Raw genomic sequence first — 20,525 nt, forward strand, 5'->3', positions numbered from 1 at the left:
TACGTACATCGCACACCCGTCATAAGTTTCATACAAACAAAGTTATTGCCGAAGGCAAGAATTGCTATCATTTTCTGCACTTGCAAATTAACATAACATTAAAAAATGTGTTGTATATATGGCATTTACAAATGAAATAAATTGGAGTGTATATTGATAGTGAGCTGCAATTTAGTCAAAACCAACAAAACATTCCTAGCATATTATTGGAAAGATGTTGCAGCTTCCCTAGACAATGCGTGTCTTTTACTGGGGTTTCTTCCTCGGGAAGCTCCGCCCATGACCCCTGTTATCGCGAAGGGTCGCTCCGCTTTCCTTGTGTACATATCTTTCGCATGAAATTATGAAAAGGTAAAATACCTAAGGCCCCTTTCAGACGTCAAACTTTTCAGGTGCCGAATCGAACGCAAATGATTTAAACAAAGACTTTAGCTCATTAACATCAGGTTTGGCACTAGAAACGTGGACGTCTGAAAGAGGCTTTAGTAACAAGACAGCCTTTTTTCAATGTTTTGTAAGTCGTTTCTACAAGTCTTTATTGAATGTTGGGATATGATACCGTTGTTTATTCTGGAGTTACACCGATCGAAATGAAGAATTTGTTCGGACTAATTTGCGCATGTTAACTTGCGCATGTCGCGCATGTTAAATTGCGCATGTTTTCTGCCGTTTTCCTGGTCAGTTAACGACCTTTTGGCCAACGCTGTACTTGGTGTTGTTGCCCGGGCATTCTACAGTCCTGTCATATACGACACTAACGACAGTCGACAGGATCCAATTGCTTATAAATGGATTTAGATGCGGATTCAAAAATGAATTCTGGATTCCATTTTATAACCGAACATCACAAGTTTACCAGTTTAATAACTCTACTAAGATTTTAATATCACACAGTGGCAATTTGAAAATGGTTGCATCATAAACAAAAACATTGTTTAACTGAGATTTCCTCGCATTTTTAAGAACGTTCTTCCACGCTAAGTTTAAAATAATTTTCTTTCAATACTTATACGTCACCCCCGAATTCTTCAACATAGCGAGCAACGAGACAGCTTCCTGCACATCGAAATTATCACGCAATGCTGTCAGCTGTATTTGAGGTTCACTAGGAGACTGAGCAACGTTGGATATTGGGACATTTGATGAGATGTCTGCATTGTTAATAGTCGAGCAATATGGAGTTCCTTGCTGAGAATGCTGTTGCAATTGGCTTAGCACTTCTAAAAATGAGTCAGTTTGTTGGGTTGGAACAGAAGACATAATATTCGACTCGGGTTGTGGAAGAGTTTCAGGCTGACTGGAAAAAGATGGTGTTCTGAAAATAAAGTATTAATTATATGATAGTTATTTTGAAAGCTGGATAGCTTTTTAATAGTTCTTATATCTGATATTCAATTCTTCCCAAAAATATCTCCTTTTTGTTAGGAAAGAATGTAGTAGGTATCTAAATTGTCCACTGGCTATGAAATGGTTTACCCATTTCCTACGCGACCTCCAGTTTTGTCACGAAAATTTTGACCGAGCCAAAATTTTGATATCAATCATAGTGCATGCAAACCTTACCTTGTAATCTGAATTTGCTCCTCGTTTTCCTGTGAAGATACGTTCCTCGCGATAACACGATCATTTGAACCTTCCGCTGTCTCAGAGTCATCCTCCGTCCCATTCTCTTCACCTATCTGTTGTTTCTTCCGTGCAGCCTCCAGCTGTTGCGACAATTCAACACTTTCAAATCTCACAGTTTGTAACCGATATATGCCGTCATGATCTTCTTTATATCTGAAAAAAAGATCAGTTTTTCTAGTACGGACTCTAGAGTTCGCTGTGATCGACTGATCGCATAGGTTATAATCAGAAAATTGTTCATTTCAGTCAATTGTAAATTGGAGTTTCAATTTCGCCCTTCATACTATTAAGAATAGAATGAGATATGAAGGATAACTCAGTTTTGTCAAGCCACCTCATGTCCACATATGTATATGGGTGATTTTACTAAAAAAATTTATATATGTAGGTAACAAAACAATACCTGAATCTTTTATGTCCAGCAGGCCAGCGAAATGTATGTTGTTTCTTCAGATGTCTTGTGAGTGTACTTCCCCTTGAGTAACGTAAGCGACAAATATGACACTCGTATTGACCTGCATCTGCTGCTGTTGAGTTCTGGAAGTATGAAAAAAGTTATTATGCACAGGTCATGGCAAAAAGTACATGTTTACAAAGTCCAAAATACACCATGAGGCAACCCTGCTTTTAAACTTGAATATATTATTCTGATATTTCCTTCATTCTGTTACATTTCAATGTTGTGTTTTGGTCAACATTCCTACCTATGGAAAAGTTATTCCAATAAAATTTAATGCTAACATTTCCTAGTAATTTTTACCTCGTGCCAAAGTTTAATATGTCTTTTTAAACTTTGAAGAGCTTTCGAGGCATAATCACAGCCTTCTTCTTGACAGGCGTAGCTGTAGATTGGATTATGTGTTTGTTGATGGCGCCGTAAATCATTCATCGATTTAAAACTAGAGCAAACAAAACTACATATCATTATCTGTTTGCCAAAAACTTGTTCATGAGTATTTATTCAAACAGTGTCAGTGTATAGCCCTTGCATATGCTTTCGGATTACTACAAGGCATTTAATCATCGATCTATGTGTATAAATTAATCCTTTTTCTGATTAGCTAAAGCATTGATTTTGTTCCTAAAATGGAAATTACTTGAATGCACAGTAATTTATACATTCTTTACCTGTTTTCACACATTTCACATGAAAATGGTTTGCTATCTGAATGACGAAAATTTATGTGATGCTGAAGAGCTGACTGTGTGGGACATGTCATTTCGCAGTATGAACATTTGACATTGTTGACTAGAAAATAAAGGCTGACTTTTGCAAAAGTGTCATCATGGGAACTGTTTACTATTGCATTCTTACTGTGATGCCGCATGTGATCACGAAGAATTCTTTCTGAAGCACAGTATTTCAAGCAGTGAGAACATTGGTAACTCTCACCTGACATAAAAATAAAATATGGTATAGACGTAATAGAAGTAATGGTATAGACGTATAGAAGTAATGGTATAAACAGCAGTAAGCAAAATGTGATTTATGCAAATTCTATATAAAGTATGAAACATTTAACTAACTTTCCATTGTGTTTTGTCTCCTAAGGTGGTCTGTAAATTTTGTTTTATTAGAGAACAACCCTCCACAATTTGGACAACCAAAGCACTTTTCATGGGTATGTGTTCGACAATGTTCTTTCAACTTGAATCTCTTTGGACTTGTAAATGAACAGTCTGCAAAAGTAACACATAATAAAACTATTATTACACTTAAATTGGTCTGGATGGCTCTCTCTTTTAGACAATCTATTAAAGATTATGACAAAGCAAATGGTACGGCATTGACCCTTTCAGGGTTGAATTGAATCTTAAGTTTTCGTATGCACAATCTCAGCAATTTTTCGAGTCTGGTAGTTAATTTTAGCATTCAACCCTTACCCATGATGCATTCTAACTAAACTCTATGCTGAATATGAGCCAATGGCAATATGAGCATGGAATATTTTGCAATTTATATTATATACAGCATTACAGCTAATATTGTATCAAATGTGATATAACAACTCTCTTAAAGACTTATCACAATTGCATTTTTTGCTCTGATTTTTATTGGGATTTTCTTCTTTTAATAAATGTGATTGAGTGAATTAGTTGACATAACAGCATGTTGACATCACAACATTTGTAATTTACTCTTTCACATCTATCAAAAGAACAAAATCACATTAAAAAATTGCAGCAAGTTATAGAGTTATAAACTCCATGCCAAAGACTTCAGTGTGAACTACAGGGAATGCACGCAAGCATTTAAAACAACACATCATTCACCTTTCCATCTGCATGATACTAGGCCATTGGAGTCATCTTTAACTGTACTTTGTGCATGGCCATCCATATGTGTATAGTAATACCTCGGACATGAAGTGACAACTTCGCAGTTTTCCCAATGACAATAAAATTGTTCAGGAAAATCGGGGACTAAATTCCTTGCCTGAGGATCTAATATGCATGGTGCCAGACCTGCATTTCTTTGAGCTTCAAGACCTAGATTTTTAAGTTTTGCATGGTATGCATGAAATAACACATGTCTTCGATATTCTAGATCATCTTCGTATGAATCAGCAAAGCACTGGCTCCATTGACATTCAATCTCGTTCAAATCATCAGGGTCACGAAAATTGGTGGCGGTATGCTCGAGTACATGATCGTAGAATATGTCAAATTTATCTGACGTGAACGAGCAACCATCCCATTCACATGCATAACTCATTGCGAGGTTTGATTAGGTATATAAAAAGGACAAAAAAATTTCAACAATCGACTAGCTTTTAAGCTTTTAAACATCTCACTAATAGTTAGACCATAAAATTTAAATTTAACATTCCGCAACAGAAGATTCTTTCCCGCTTTTGCCCGCCATATTGAATTTGTTATATTGATTATTGAATACCAATGAGGGGGGGGAATGAGGGGGGGGGATAAAAACCAGTGGTAAAAACATCGTTTTCGGATCGGAGGCCACGAATTCGAAAACATCGTTTGGTAGACCAGCCATACAATAAAATTCGCTAACCATGCAAACCAGAAATGTGTATGTAGTCTATATGTGTTTGTACACGAACTGTTAAAAAGCGGGTGTTTGGCTTCTGGATTCCCAGAACACTGCCGTAAATGAGTTAAACATGTAAGACTCGTGTGGTTAGCCAATGGTGCATGTGTTCATTTCACATTGTCACAACACATAGTTTTATGTCATAGCCGAATTACAAGATTTCAAACCAATATTTGCAAATAATTCATTGCATATCCAATTATAGTGCCGAGCCCAGATGCTGTCCAACTCTGCCGTCTCTGCGTTACTCTGCGTTACGATGCTGTCCAACTCTGCGCATTTATTATTATAACGAAGGGGAAGGGGGATTGGAGAAGGAGGACGATGAAGATGTCTTCAAAGCAGTACGAGATTCTTAATCACCGACAGTCCGAAACAAAAAGAAACTTAACGTAACTAATTACAAAGAACTAATCTTTTATTTTTCAAAAGATAAACAACTTTTTTCTGCATTTTTTTCGATAACCCCCTCTCCCCCATCCCTCCTCCCTTCTATAAATTAAGTACAACTTTCATGGTAAGCGTGCGCTATCAATAAACAAATAGAGCACGCTTATGTTACAACTTACAATATGATTCCAAATTGGTGGCTCCGCCTTCCTGCTTTCCTGCACACGTCACAATTTTTTAATATGTTATTACTTTCAGCACAGACCCGACAGGGTCAATTGAGTTTCAATGACAATATTCAACTTTATAGACATTCGACTAATACGACCATGCAAACGGAGGCTGTGTACGGTTAGCAATCGTGTCTGTATCATAGTCTTGTTTATTTGTATTTGGTTTCTTGCTCTAAAGAGTATCATAAGTCAAGTATCGAAAGTTAATGTTTATATGGAGCCATCTGCGCCGAGGACTGGTCTTAAAGCTGAGGGAGCTCTGTTTGCCTTGGATGGGAAACCATTTACAATATTAAGTGGTGCAATACATTATTTCCGAATTGTACCCGAATACTGGGAGGACAGACTTCTGAAATTAAAAGCTCTTGGTTTAAATACAGTTGAAACGTAGGTTTATTCATAATATAATTATTTATATTCCTGTGCTTGATGACTTTTACCCCAAGTGTTGGTCATTAATTAATCTCATTATCAGGTCTTACCATAGTAACTATGGTTGCAGGTATGGTATTTTATGGTGTTTTAACTCTATAAAAGGAAAAATTGTAATGTGGGGGAGCTTGCATGTAGCACCACAGGAATGTTGCAGAATGGAACTTGTTTCCCAAAACATTTATCTGAAAATGCCTTTCGGTTAAAAATTTCTATTGTGTGAGAAGGGAAAGAAAGAGAGCTCCCATTTCTAGTTACTGTGCGTGCCGTTTTTAAATTGACCTGGTTGATGTGTGGGACTAATTTATATTCTTTGTGGATCTATTTATTCCCTTAATTCTACTTTTTTTAGATATGTTCCATGGAACTTACATGAACCTACACCTGGCAATTTTGTTTTTGATGGAATTGCAGACATTAAGTAATAACTTTATTCAATTAAAAATAATGGTGGATTTTAATGTCTCATGACCTTTCGGGTGTAAAACCCTATGGGATTCTGCTTATCACCATGAGAGTTAATAAATATAACAGTGTATCACTTGAAAACAATGTAGGTTAAAGATACCTTAATGGAGTTTTCCACCAGGTTGTAAGCCCTGATTCAAACTAATTTAAAAAAGAAACAAGGAAAAAAATTCTGCTCCACTTGCAACTATATTTCTGCCTGCTGCAAAACATTCTAGGTAGAAAGCCCTGGATAGAAAGTTGATTGCTGAGGAAATTGCGAGTAATTACACTAATATAAAATTATTGACTCCTCTCTCAAAATATTTCATAATTAAAAGAAGAAAAACAGCGTGCATAAGCGAATATGCCTGATACGGGGGGCCCATGAACTTCGTCCATTACACCACTAGTTCAATATGATTTCTGGTACATGTTGTGTGGTATTTGTATAAGTAATACCCTGCCCTTTCTTTCGATAATTCAGAGCTTACATCCAACTTGCACAAAAACTTGGCCTTTATGTGATCATTCGCCCAGGTCCTTACATTTGTGCTGAATGGGAGTTTGGAGGATTACCCAGGTAACAACGAGAATAATTTATTTATGTACCCATACATTAATTACATTTCTCATTTTTTTTCTGAATTTTAAAAAATTGTCCACTAAATTGAAATTATTTTTAGTTGGCTCCTCCATGACCCTGAAATGCAAATTAGATCATTCACACCACTATATTTAAAAGCCATAGATGATTATTTTTCAACCTTGATCCCTTTATTGGCTCCACTACAGGTATATCTGTTTCTTTCAACTTTATGTCATTTTAATTTTTTGTGTGAGTTTTCTGTGGAATCTTATAATTGAGATCTGTTTGCCACTGTCGCGTTTTTTCTACGTAGGGTATACGCACGTAAAAGTTTAAAATCACTGATTTAAATTATACTAATGAAATCAACGATAAAATAGATGTATTGGGTATTTGGGTTGGATTCTGTTGATGATTTGCTGGGTTTTTTGACGTAAAATTAGTTATACAACAACAACAGAATTTACGTGCGTGTAGCCGTAGGTACGTACAAATAACGCGACAGTGGAAAGCAGCCCTTAATTACTCGGAGAATATCAGCATCTAGCTAAAAATCAGTATAGAAAAGAAAAGGTAAAAAAATGGAGTTTGATTGTATTATCATTGCATGGTATGGATCTGTAACCTCACACTCCAGGTGATCCCGCTTTAACCCCTGGTTCCCGTCTTTTTACAAAAGCTACTGCATGAGTTTATTTTACTCTTATGAGTTATGGCTGTTTTACACTTCAACCGTGTCGTAGCACCACGTAGTGTATATCATTCTTTCCCGGGCACTCGGGATAGAAGTAATGACTTTGAAACAAAGGAATAAACTATGGTTCGCTACGATACGGTTGAAGTAGAATTAAACAGGCCCGTTACTCTGGTAATCTTATATATCTTAAAGATCTATTAAATTACCAGAGTAACGGTAATTAATTCCACGTCGACTGTATCGTAATAGATCGTAGCGAACCGTAGTTATCTTTATCATAGTACAAGAACGGAGGTCCAATAATCGCCTTTCAAATCGAGAATGAGTATGGGAATTATGGAGATAATTCATATTATATGAAATACTTGTATGATGTGAGTATTAAACTCGGCTTTATGAAAATTTGTTAACCAAGCAATTAATACTTCTGTTAGACTGTTATTATAGTATTTTTTACAGAATGCCCAGTCATATCCTATTGTCATTTTATTTATTCAGGTTTTCACTTTACGTGGTGTGACAGAGCTTCTTTTTACATCAAATAGCCTGGCTGGAGCAAGAAAAGCACTTCTTCCATCTGGTAAATTTATTGTCATATTCTTACCCCAAAAATAACTGACTTAATTATTAACAAGTTGATTGGAGTATGTACAAAGGTGATAGATTAATGTATTATAATTGAAACTATACAAAATTTGAAGCATCAAATTATAAACCAACCGACGTTTAAATTTACCCAGTTTTATAGTTTAAAGGATGGTGTTATGTCCATATGTGTCGTTTACTCGACTAATACGTTGATATACGTTGATATGCGTTGTTCGAAAGTATCTAAGATTGTTCGAATGTATCTATATAAAATTTAGTTATAAAATAATCGCATGGATAAGGCTATGGGGGTGTATAAAAGATCTAAAGGCATTCCGATATGGCAAAATAACAAAAAGAATTTAGAGATATGAAAGGAAAGTTAGAGAACGCAGGAAAATAAAGAATGAGAGAAATATACAACCAAACAATAAACACCCAGGGCTCTATCTTTTTGTATAGTTTTAATGACGATCAACTTCCAGTCAAATCCTGAACAAAATCTTCAGGGTTTACGGGAAATCCAGGTTTGTCTGTGATATATGAAAAGTTGTACTATGCCAGGAAATTATGGCGTGATCCAGCTAGCTAAATTCGGGTTTAGTTTTCAAGTGTTACATTACCAACATGTTTAAATTTTAGCCGGAAAAGCCATTGATGGTGATGGAATTCTGGCCGGGTTGGTTTGATCATTGGGGGGAAAAACACAAAGTAATGAATGCTGAAGAGGTGGTTGGAATAGCAAGAAATATCTTAAAGAATGGATCGTCCATTAATTTCTACATGTTTCACGGTAATCCTTCGAATAGGATTCGGGATTTCATCCTAGAAGCCGTTGTTTACATTACTCTTGTATCGGAACTAATTTTTAATTTTTAAATTAGGTGGAACCAATTTTGGTTTTATGAACGGTGGAAATCATGATGCTGGCTACCTGCCGACTATTACGAGCTATGGTATGTGTTAGTGTCTGTCAATATCGATCCCAGTTTTTTAGACGACTGGTTAAGAAACACGGTCAGAAACATGGCTAAGTTTAACCTCTCGAAATCATTTCTATAGACTATGATTGTCCAGTATCTGAGACGGGTGACATCACACCAAAGTATCTTAAGCTTCATGAACTGTTAAAAGAGTTACGACCCGTGCTTCATACAGATACAAGTAAGTACTATTGCCAATAAATATAATATTAGTTTTGATCTGCAGTGTGGATGAAAGACACTTTTGAGTCGACCAAAAATATTATTCTTTCTGATCTTCCTTCTAATGCTTTTTCACCTATAATAATATCCTAATAATATTCTTAGCTTCTCATCAATACAAGCAACAAATTGTAGTAGGGAAACTTTTCTTTCTTAAGTTCCTGATAAAATAGATTTGCCAAAAGAAATAATGAAGTCCGCTTATGGTAAGTGATGCATTAACTTAATTTAGAGACTATTTCCTGCCTATTTCTTGATCAGAATCTCATAGTATAGTTTTATTTTATGAAGGAACCGTGATGATGACACAATATGTTGGATTCGAAGACATAGTCAACTTAATAGGGGTATATCATCACTATTTACTTTGTTTATTTATTATTTTAATCGCGAAGTGAATAAGAACTAAGAAGTGGGTGATAGCTAAGCTCGTTTGACTCGAAATAATTGACTAATATATTTACATTGTAACTGTAAACTGTCTACAAGTAGATATAGGTAGATAGTCACAATATAGATGCATGTATAACGGTTAAAAGTATAGATTTGCTAAAGATATTATTATACTAATATCATAGGTATAGGGTGGCACTAACAGGTTTTATTGTTCTTATTTTATGATCCTTATAGAAGACAATTGAAAGTGAGTACGTTGTACCCATCGAGAATTTACCCATCAATAATGATGCAGGACAATCCTATGGTTACACGTTGTATCGAACTACTCTACCTAACAGCGCACATACGCTGGACATTAAAGAGTTGAGAGATTATGGACAAGTGAGTTCTGTGAAAACGGCTAATTTATTATTCTTCCATTTAGTACCTAAAATCTACCTTCCTTTCCAAATCTCCGCACCATCTATATTGCATGTTTCAGGTATTTTTAAATGGGGAAACTAAAGGCATTGTGACGTGGCCAGAATATGATGGAAATTTCAACATTGAAACTTCTAGCAAGGTGATTGTCAATTACCACGCACAGCTCGTAGTGAAACAGTTAAAAACCCCATAAGCAAGTCAGACCTCAAAGAGGATGAGCAGCATCATGTGAACAGCTCTAACAATCATACAGATTCCCGGAATATGTACCATGTTAAAACCTACTGACATTTTTTATATCCAGGGTTCTCATTCAAGACCAATTCTTGATATTTTTGTTGAAAATTGCGGTCGAGTGAACTACGGAATGCACATCGTTGCTCAAAAGAAAGGTATTATGCGAATTTGTCCGAATACTGGAGGCGAGCTATATTTCAACAGTCAGTAATAGAAAACCATTACCAAGATCATTCAACACGTTTTTTGGCCTGATAACCACTAACCGCGGCCAGACTACTATGCACTCTTCATTTTTACTGAAAGGTTATATAATTTTTTCTTCCCAACGGAACTCGTATATTTGTATTTTCAATGATATACTGTATTCATTCACTTTTTATTTGTTTTAAAGGCATACTTGGTGGCGTTACGATTAATGAAGTGCTGCACAAACATTGGAAAATTGTTCCGTTCGAATTGAAAGCTGATTTTGTTATAAAACTTGGTCAAAGGTATGTTAATTAATTGACATCGTATTTATCGTGTGTCCGAACTTAATTCAAATAAAGGAATAGCCGTTTGAAAGGCGGAATGTGGGTGGTAGTCAATGGTATTAGGCTTCAGTTTCCGTGTGTTGATGGTGACGCCTGGATGTGTCTGTCCTCAGTCTCCGCGAAAATATTAATTCTGGGATATCATTTGTAATTGGCATAATTGCTATATCCAGTGTATTACCAGCAGATCAGTTTTGCATTATCCAGTGTATTATCAGATCAGTGGTTACTAATTATGGTTCAATGTTAACTAAGTTATCAATGATCATATATCTATAGTGACGCGATATGGGGTGATACATCCTCCGATGAGGTCCTATCAAAACCTGCTTTGTTCAAGGGTACCTTTACAGTTTCCGGAAAACCTGCCGATACTTTCCTGGACACCCGAGTGAGTATTCATTATTATAATACGGCTTTTCAAAATTCTCTATTGTGATTGGTTGACGAGCGGTCCGTAAAACCGATATCCGGACCGTTGTTCGTATATTCCTTATCTGGACCAGTATCCCGGATGTCTCATGCAGTTCAGCCATATGATAAACCAATTGACCTCTTTTGTTCATTCTGTACTGTGAAATATCAGACTGAGGTTTTTTGCTAGACCTCACAGTCAATAATCAGTTATTATAGAACTGTTTATATTGAGGTTCGTTGATACATCTTTATTCCTGTCTGATTTCTTTGACGTGCGCATAGTATTTCCCAACTTTTTACCCGATAACTTTCTCACTGTCTTCCTGGTAAGTAAACTGAACTAAGAGTTGTTTTTAGGGGGAGGGAAGGTTTAACATCGAAAATTATGAGATTTAAAAGAGATTCCCAGGGATTAGGTTTCCAAGTATTGAGTTGTAAAGTCCCGTTTTTGTGTAAAAAAAGAGTGTTTGCGCCGTCACCCTTATTTTATATCACTGATGTGGACGTCCATATTTAGGGCTGGCATAAAGGTGTTGCTTTTATCAATGGTCATAATCTTGGTAGATATTGGAAAATTGGTCCACAGGAAACATTATATGTTCCAGCACCCTGGTTGAAAGAGGGTATTAATGTTGTAAGTGTAATTTAAATGAAACAGTTTGATTGGGATATATACCCAAATACATTGGTTATTTTGTTTACACAGCCCGCTCCTATCCTGCCCTAGCTTGCGACAATTCTCACCATCCTGATTTGAAAGATGGGTTGAAAACCATTTAGAATTCTTTTGTATACACTTTCATATATAGTTATGATTTTAGTAATTTCAACTTTCCTAAAAATTTTAACAATTCAATTTTTATAATAAGAAACAGTTTTTCTCTTTTAATATATTGTTATTCTCATGAAATGAGAAAATAAGATTTTTTGAATATGTTTAATATTAACTTTTTCTGCATGAACTGTCATAATATTATTATTATATTAATATTCGTTCTCTATGTTTAGGTGCTAATATTCGAGCAACACCCTCGTTCATCAATACGAAGCGTAAGACTGTTGAAAGAGCACAGATTGGGTCCAACTGTGGAGCATGTACCTTTGAACTAGTAGTTCCGGTTTGCTTCTCAGAATTTTCTTTAAAAAATGGAATTAGCGGTATATTCACGCGGCGATAAGAAACTAATGGAAGTGGACATACTGAAACAATGAGACGCGTGGGTCCTATAGCCTATAGGACTCATTCCCCTCCCCCGGATAGTAATATAATTCTATAGAAAATCATCCAAATTCAAGTATAAATAAGATATTAGAAGATCGATCGGCTTCTATCAGTTGTATGAAGGGAAGGGCTATTCTCTATTACCATCCGCTTCACCCGCGGCTTTTGAAAATCTGCCCTTGCGACCGTGACCGGCCTGAAAAACAAAGCGCGCTTCCCCCGCGCGGGCAGAGCGATTGCAATGATTAAGGGTTGCTTAATATATTCCACTGTCGCGTTTTCAGTACGTACGTACACGCTTCTAAATTTTCAAAATCGTTAAAGTGATACGATTGAATAGATTGGGTTGGATTCAATGGCCTTTTTCACACTTGCACTGTCTCATTTTCCAGAATTATTCGTCTATGTGCCGTCTTCACACGGGCAGACGCATTATCCGTCTAGACGAACTATCGTTGGTTATGCGTCTCTGAGACGAAAAACTGAACATTAATCGTCTGGACGTATTATGCGTCTTTTGACCGTCTTTATACTGAAGACGAATAAATAGAGAAGACGGATAATGCGTCTCTAGTGTGAAAACGGCCAATCGTTGATTTTATGACAAAAAAACGCGACAGTGGAAAACAGCCCTAAGTTGTACGCCTACCTTTGCAAGGCCGCAGCTAGAAGCGTAATTTGAGGGGGGGGGGGGGGTATGTTCATAAGTTTCATATATTCGTCTTGTGCCCAAGTGATTTCTTTTGTACGCTATTGTTCCTGCGGTATATATCAAAATATCATTTGTATGGGCCCAGCCTGCACCCGTACAAATGATACAATAGTGTAATTCTTGGATTTTTGTTTAAAAGTCTCTGTAACATAAATCAAACGATGTGGGTTATGATTATGTATTTAAAAACAGGTAAAAAGAAGATGCATATATGGTGCCTGTTGTGATTATGTATGCATATTACGTGAAAAGTGACAAAATATAAGCTTGTCTAGCATTTTAGATTACGCTATACAAAAAATAAACATTAATATACGTGAGTGTTTAACATCGTATACATGCATCAATTACTCTTAGAGTTTTCTGTCACATGCACTTCTCTCTTGCTTTTAGTGCAGCCACAGCAGATTGAAAACCAGCGTTATAATCACAAGCCACTTCATTCTTTATGAAATCATCTCGTCTATCCTGATAGCTGTCATCGTTATCAGGTCCACCAACCAAAGCACCATTCAATACTTGTGGGTTTGGACCTGGCTGGTTATAATTCTGCCACGTGCATGATGCTGGTCTGTCAGGACATGAGCTTGACCTGTGGTGAGGACGTTGAGGCGGATTTTCACCAAAACCAACCACGAAACTGCGACCAGCGTCACCTAAAAATCAGTTGATGAAATTCTGTTAAATATAACGCAAGATTTTGGAGCAAATTTTACAGTGGTAGATATCTATTATATACTTTCCAACTTATAAGCAGTTTAACCGGATAAAAGTATTTACTATTTATATCTGTCCCATGCATGGGATATATCGGAAATTCGGACCAAGCAGAACACAGCTGAATGCTGTATAATTTTTATGTGTGTTGTCTCATACTTTCGAATAGTCCTTCATTGCAAAAAACGTATTTTTAATGTTGAATAGATTATGATTGAAGTTCTGGGGCGGGTTGTATCAAATCTGAATAGCGCTATCCACAATTGCTATCCACCGGACGGTGGTTTTTTGAATCCCTTTAAGGTCAGGCACTTGTTGATAGGAATAACTTTGTTTAAATCATAGTATACCTAAATCGGGGATCCTCTTTATTAATTGTTGGTTCCAAACCTGAAATTTTATTGCTTTTCGAGCATTTTTAGAACGCTTGAAAAAATCACTATCCGGTGGACAGGGCTATCCAGTTGTCGTACTACCGCCCCCTGCAGAATGTACTTACCCAACATGTAATGAATCTGATTTCTACCGAACTGTTCAAAAGCCTCGCTTTTTAAGCCTTTATCTGCAGCTAACAGTGCCAAGAATGCAGTGTTGGCCGCGTATCGATTTGCACCCCATTTAATACGCCAGGCTAAACCTTTGGGAGTGTATTGAACAGAACCACCTGGAAGCCATTCGTTCAAAGAACGTTCAATATATTGCCGATACATATCCTTGCCAGTCAAATCATACATCAACATTTGTACGCCGGCAGTTTTTTCATCCCATGAGAAGGCCCACGCGGGATTCTGAAATTGTGGCCACTCTGCAAAATGTTTCTCTGCTTTTTGAAGGTAATTTGGATCATTGGTTGCTTTGTATAACCATGCTGCTGCCCAGGCAAGTTCATCCTCGTAATGGCTTGATCTATAAAATGAAGCAGCTTGAGGGACACTGTCCGAATACTTTCCACGATCCAGCTGAGCAAACTCGTATAGCTCCTTTGCATGCCCGAGGAGAGTGTCGGCGTACTGGGAATTAGTTTTTCGGAATGCTATGGATGCAGCTGCCATTGCTGCTGAGGTTTCTCCGGCTAGGTCTGAACCTGGTTTTGTGCTATCAATCTTGAATGCAGGTCTAGCTATAGTCATGTCCTCTGGTCGACCCCATTGTGCATGATCTGCGTCACCATCGCCCACCTGTAACATATTTTTTTTATTTTGTAACATGTTTTGACTGAGAAAAGAGGATTTATGAAGGACATTGCATGATCTCGTCAATCAATTCCGAGCAGGTATTAATATCGATTATCGAAAATGTTTAAAATTTGCGATATCGCCTATTTGGCGTTATGAAAATATCTCGTTGAAACTTTTACGTTTCATGATTATCTTATCCAATATTAGTTAACTATTGCAACATGCATACCTGAGCATAAAGAACGCTCTTGCTGACATGAGCTTTAATGAAATAATCCAGGGGCCACTTTATTGAATCTAACATTCTATCGTGTTCACCAGAGTATGAGTAAGCTTTTTCATATTCAATGAAACCCCAGGTTAACAGTGTCGTTGAGAATGCCATGGGGAAATTAAATTTTACAAAATCACCAGCATCGTACCAGCCTCCGGCTAAATTTTCACCTGCGTTGCCTTTATCTTCCAAAGCAGAATCTCCCCTCCATGGAATGCGGTTATTTGCTGGAAGTTTTCCTGATCTTTGTGCTTCGTAGAATAAAATAGACTTATGAAGTACTTCGTTGTAGTCGTATTTCGAACATGATGGAATAATTGAAGGTTGTGCTGTCGTGGCAGCTGGTTCAGTGAGAGGCTGTTGAGTTGTTGTGGGTGGGGCTGGCTGAGTTGTTTCTTGTGCTGTCGTGGCAGCTGGTTCAGTTGTTGGTCGTTGAGTTGTTGTGGGTGGCGCTGGCTGAGTTGTTTCTTGTGTCGTCGTGGCAGCTGGTTCAGTTGTTGGTCGTTGAGTTGTTGTGGGTGGGGCTGGCTGAGTTGTTTCTTGTGCCGTCGTGGCAGCTGGTTCAGTTGTTGGTCGTTGAGTTGTTGTGGGTGGGGCTGGCTGAGTTGTTTCTTGTGCTGTCGTGGCAGCTGGTTCAGTTGTTGGTCGTTGAGTTGTTGTGGGTGGCGCTGGCTGAGTTGTTTCTTGTGCTGTCGTGGCAGCTGGTTCAGTTGTTGGTCGTTCAGTTGTTGTGGGTGGCGCTGGCTGAGTTGTTTCTTGTGCTGTCGTGGCAGCTGGTTCAGTTGTTGGTCGTTGAGTTGTGGGTGGCGCTGTCTGAGTTGTTTCTTGTGCCGTCGTGGCAGCTGGTTCAGTTGTTGGTGCAGGTTGTGTGGTTGAAGGGGGGTTTGTCTCGGGAGGATTAACGGTTGATGGTTCAGTTGTTTCCATTGGTTCGGTTGTTTGTGGAAAGGGACTCGGGGTGCCTTCCCATAGAAGATAAGCAAAACAAACCTCTGGAGCTTCTCCGGCATCGAATCTGGCCAAAAACACCATTGTTAATTTTTGTCCTTTAAGAAGATTTTTATTCCAAGGCATGTTAGTTAGATGAAAAACCTTGCCATTATTATTTTTTGCTACCATTGCTTTCCAAATTTCCAATTTCACAGGCTTTGAGAAGACCATCAAGATTTTCCAACCTTCGATATCTTCCGGAATAGCGAAACTAAGCTCTTTTCGAAATCCTTCTGACCAAGCTTCTTTTGGTAATACCGATCCCTCCAAAGATCTCTGATTTGATACTTCCAAAAGCAACTCTAGGTATTTTGAACACGATGGGTTTACTGAAGGTTGTGTCGTCGTGGCAGCTGGTTCAGTTGTTGGTGCTGGTTGTGTGGTTGAAGGGGGGTTTGTCTCGGGAGGATTTACGGTTGATGGTTCAGTTGTTTTCACTGGTTCGGTTGTTTGTGGAAAGGGACTCGGGGTGCCTTCCCATAGAAGATAAGCAAAACAAACCTCCGGGGCTTCTCCAGCATCAAATCTGGCTAAAAACGCCATTGTTAATGTATTTCCTTCAGGAAGCTTTTTATTCCAAGGCATGTTAGTTAGATGAAAAACCTTGCCACCTTCAATTTTTGCAACTCTTGCCCTCCAAATTTCCAGCCGCTCCACAGGTTTCGAGAAGACCATCAAGATTTTCCAACCTTCAATATCTTCCGGAATAGAGAAACTAAGCTCTTTCCGAAATCCTTCTGACCAAGCTTCTTTTGGTAATACCGATCCCTCCAAAGATCTCTGTGAGTCATCGTTTAAAAAATCACCAAGGCTAGGACATTCATTAGAAAAAACTTCGTGCGTGCTTACTAAGATACCCAAGGTAATGCCAATCAAAAACAAATTACGTCGAGTCATTTTGCCTACAGGAAAAATAGTGATAAATAGTAAATAGTGGCCGGGTTAATATCATCAAAGCATAAACGATTCACTCTATTCTATCGGGAATTTTGATAGGATTTGTGCATGTTGTTGATAACTACCCAGCAATGAATTATTCAAATCAGGTCTTTCGCGAAATTCAAGTTTTGGTTGATTTGTCGTCAGAATTTGCTAAAGTTTTCTGGTGGTTCTGGTCAGGCCGAAATCGAGCGGTCAATATAGAACAGTAGGATTATAAAACAAATTTTGTGGAATTGTGATTAAATGTAATAAGTATGAGGTTATCACGGAGAAGTGATTTGCGCATAATTACGTAGGTGCTTCATTTTCGAGTTGGGCCCTTTATTCGACACCCACAATACAGTGTAATCAAATAATATAGTTCAGTGACATATGTTGACTGATGCATGATGGGACATTAAAATCATCATGCATGCAGTGCCGACAACACTTGCGGCCGGCGAAGGGTCTAGCAGACAGGGCGGGGAGAATGAATAGAAATTATAAAGTGTGTCTGCATTCCAATGAGTTATTTCAAAACACCGATAACAACTTAACAAAAAAAAATGATATTATTAGAAAAAATTTAACTTGCGAGGGACTAGTGTGCGTGCGCAAGCACAGGGTCGAAAACCTAACATGTATACTAGAATGTAAGGCGACAAGATTTAAACTTAACTTTAAATTCAATACCCTTGCAGGTTTACGTTCACAAGTGACAAGTTTACGTTCCTATTAGAGAACTATTAGATATTTATCACAATATATTACTACAATATATTGTAGTCCTTTTTTAGTGCAGACACACTTTATATATATGCTTCTTTATTGTCTATTGCATGATAAAGCATGCTGATAACAAAACAAGAAAATTGAAACGAAATTGCTTTCATTCATCATTATGGCACTTTTTCAGCTAGGTAGCTAACGCTGGTAGAAAAGCTACAATTAGCTGCACTCAATAATCACTCTACATCATTGATAATGGCCTTTCTGGTAAGCGGGCCTGTCTTTACTCACACACACATTCGATACCATCGATAAAGTAGTTATCTTATAAGCCCCGTTTACGCTGCATTCACTCGATTTTACCTCGATTTAAATTCATGCTGAGAAAGTTGGGAGTTGAAAGCATGGCATGCACTGGCATCGCAAAGGCGTAGTTTCAATTCCTGTTGGTAGACCTATATAGTTTTTATAAATTTTTCTCAACAGCACTGAATTAAGACCATTAACAGTCAGAAAGCCACAGATTCACCGAAGATTACGTGGCATCATTTCACATATATCAGTTAAAGCATTCATGTCTATAATTTTTATCACTGCTTTCGAAAACTACATAATATATATAATATACATGTATACCATAGTGCGAAAATGCATAGTGGCCTTATATATAAAAAGCTAAAATATATTGTAACTTTACATAGCTACCTTTCTCTTTATGCCCTCAGTGAAACTTCGACAAACAAATATATTGGTTTTCTGTGAACAGCAAAGTGTTTCTCTCACCCAAGCGTTGCATTGACAATGACTTTTGATTCTGCATGCGGGCTGTTTTATCACTGACCTCTGTTGCGCTGCATATATTACAGTGCGTGGGTATATTGTTAAATTCTCAGCCTGTTTAAAAAACAATTTGCACTGTGAATGGTCGTATAGATCCCGTATATGCTTATTATAAACAACAAGACAGATGAACAAACATGTATTCTGCATGTAGACAATCAGTTTTCTGCGTGGAAACTCGAATACTAGTTGACAAAAAAAGCTGTCTAGGGAACAGGTTAATAGACATGACTTTATGAGTGACTTGGGATGCCTCACCAGAGACAGAGCCAGAGGATGGCTAATTTGTAACTTGTAACTCCAAGCGAGTAAACTCTGCATGCCCACCACAAAGATAAAAATTAATGGCGTGATTTATCTTTATTGATAAAAATGGTTTTATACAGTCGAGTCTTATGACCAGAGATATACAACGTATATTTGCAAGTTGTGCTTGCAGTTGTGTCAATATGATATTATCCAAAATTAGTATACAACCAAAACCTTTGAGCCACCAGCTTTGATCCCCATTTTTTGTTAGTTTTAATTAATAAGAACTGTTTACATATATAATTAATTGATGTGCATGGTTTACAAACGTTTTCAGTCCCGCCTATAACTGAAAGGATGACAATAAATTTTAAAGTAATCATGTTTCTCGATACTTCGAGATTGCGGACTAGTAGTCCGACAATGAGCTATGTATTGCGTGACTCAACTAACTCTATATTAATGCAGGTAGGCGGATATCCGTTTTACCTTGCTATATACCGACACTTAATTGCGCCGAAAAACCTACAGACGAGGGGAGATACCGGGTGTATAAAAAAACGCAACCACAGGGTGTATAAAAAAACGCAACCGCAAAGTATATTCATGATATTCGCTTTGTATTTGATCACAAAAGATGGAATATTTATCGTGTTTTTTATACACCCATGCATTTCTAGAAAAATGATGAAAAACTCCCTTATTTGATAACAAAGTCAAAGTTGATAGTATTGAACGAACACTGTCTTGAGGGTAACTTGAGTGTCTTAATAATAATAAAATTATGAAACTCATCAACTAGCTTGTTTGTCAGACAATTTTATAAATTCCGGACAAAATAATAAAAGCAAGACACTTCAGTCTTCAGTATTAAATCAAACTTTCCTTGACCCATGCATATAGGCTTATAGCACTGCTTGATTTCACATGCATTAAAATTGTGTATGGACAAAACATAGGCATAGCCCATGCAGAGTGTATTAAAAAAGGAGACCTTCAGGAATCAATATTATATATATATATATATATATATATATATATATATATATATATATATATTTATTCCTATAGTTTTGAATGTTGTTGGCCTATAAAATATGCACTTGAAAAGTCATATTAGGTATATTATAACATGACAATTTGATTTGCTTGATAATAACGAGGTCTCCCTTTTTATACACCCTGCATGTAGACTGTATACAAGATCGGTCAACTTGATTTAGGATTTGCTTCAGGCCAACTGGGTTCAAGTCAACCATAATATCTATATGACTAGTTTTCGTTCATGCTAAAAGAAAACTATTCAGGAAAGGCGATAGCTCTCTGCTGTTATAGGTGGGAAACCCTTTTTCCAGAGTAAATAAAATTTTGTGCCAAGCATAATTATGTACAGGGCGGTCCAAAAAACATCAAAAC

General features: G+C 37.2%; 3 protein-coding genes across 4 annotated transcripts; 1 reads left to right on the forward strand and 2 right to left on the reverse strand.

Annotated features, from left to right (window-relative positions):
- Positions 1-851: 851 nt before the first annotated feature.
- On the reverse strand, positions 852-4,484 carry LOC114530153 (histone H4 transcription factor-like). The gene is made up of 8 exons (XM_028551738.1): positions 3,901-4,484; positions 3,154-3,306; positions 2,942-3,019; positions 2,755-2,875; positions 2,387-2,525; positions 2,030-2,163; positions 1,564-1,779; positions 852-1,315 (listed from the first exon to the last, which is right to left on the reverse strand). Exons 1-8 carry the CDS (start codon positions 4,340-4,342, stop codon positions 1,000-1,002), a joined length of 1,599 nt encoding a protein of 532 aa, XP_028407539.1. The 5' UTR covers positions 4,343-4,484; the 3' UTR covers positions 852-999.
- Positions 4,485-5,183: 699 nt separating this feature from the next.
- Positions 5,184-13,373, forward strand: LOC114526589 (beta-galactosidase-1-like protein 2). Its single transcript, XM_028548190.1, has 19 exons — positions 5,184-5,694; positions 6,092-6,160; positions 6,674-6,769; positions 6,873-6,981; positions 7,754-7,846; positions 7,971-8,052; positions 8,523-8,587; positions 8,703-8,853; positions 8,945-9,016; positions 9,123-9,224; positions 9,424-9,471; positions 9,557-9,612; positions 9,896-10,045; positions 10,146-10,226; positions 10,392-10,479; positions 10,719-10,818; positions 11,140-11,251; positions 11,795-11,911; positions 12,286-13,373. Exons 1-19 carry the CDS (start codon positions 5,363-5,365, stop codon positions 12,385-12,387), a joined length of 2,025 nt encoding a protein of 674 aa, XP_028403991.1. The 5' UTR covers positions 5,184-5,362; the 3' UTR covers positions 12,388-13,373.
- A 14-nt stretch (positions 13,374-13,387) lies between these two features.
- On the reverse strand, positions 13,388-18,816 carry LOC114526577. 2 transcript variants are annotated; one of them, XM_028548182.1, is made up of 5 exons: positions 18,726-18,816; positions 16,193-17,272; positions 15,336-16,123; positions 14,428-15,106; positions 13,388-13,867 (listed from the first exon to the last, which is right to left on the reverse strand). In XM_028548182.1, exons 2-5 carry the CDS (start codon positions 17,265-17,267, stop codon positions 13,578-13,580), a joined length of 2,832 nt encoding a protein of 943 aa, XP_028403983.1. In that variant the 5' UTR covers positions 17,268-17,272; positions 18,726-18,816; the 3' UTR covers positions 13,388-13,577. The 2 variants fall into 2 exon arrangements, with proteins under 2 accessions (XP_028403983.1, XP_028403977.1); XM_028548176.1 differs by having other exon boundaries at positions 15,336-17,272.
- Between the last annotated feature and the right edge of the window lie 1,709 nt (positions 18,817-20,525).

The sequence above is a fragment of the Dendronephthya gigantea genome, unplaced genomic scaffold (assembly GCF_004324835.1).
Source record: "Dendronephthya gigantea isolate DGI-Jeju-01 unplaced genomic scaffold, DenGig_1.0 000001F, whole genome shotgun sequence".
Taxonomy (NCBI): Eukaryota; Metazoa; Cnidaria; class Anthozoa; order Malacalcyonacea; family Nephtheidae; genus Dendronephthya; species Dendronephthya gigantea.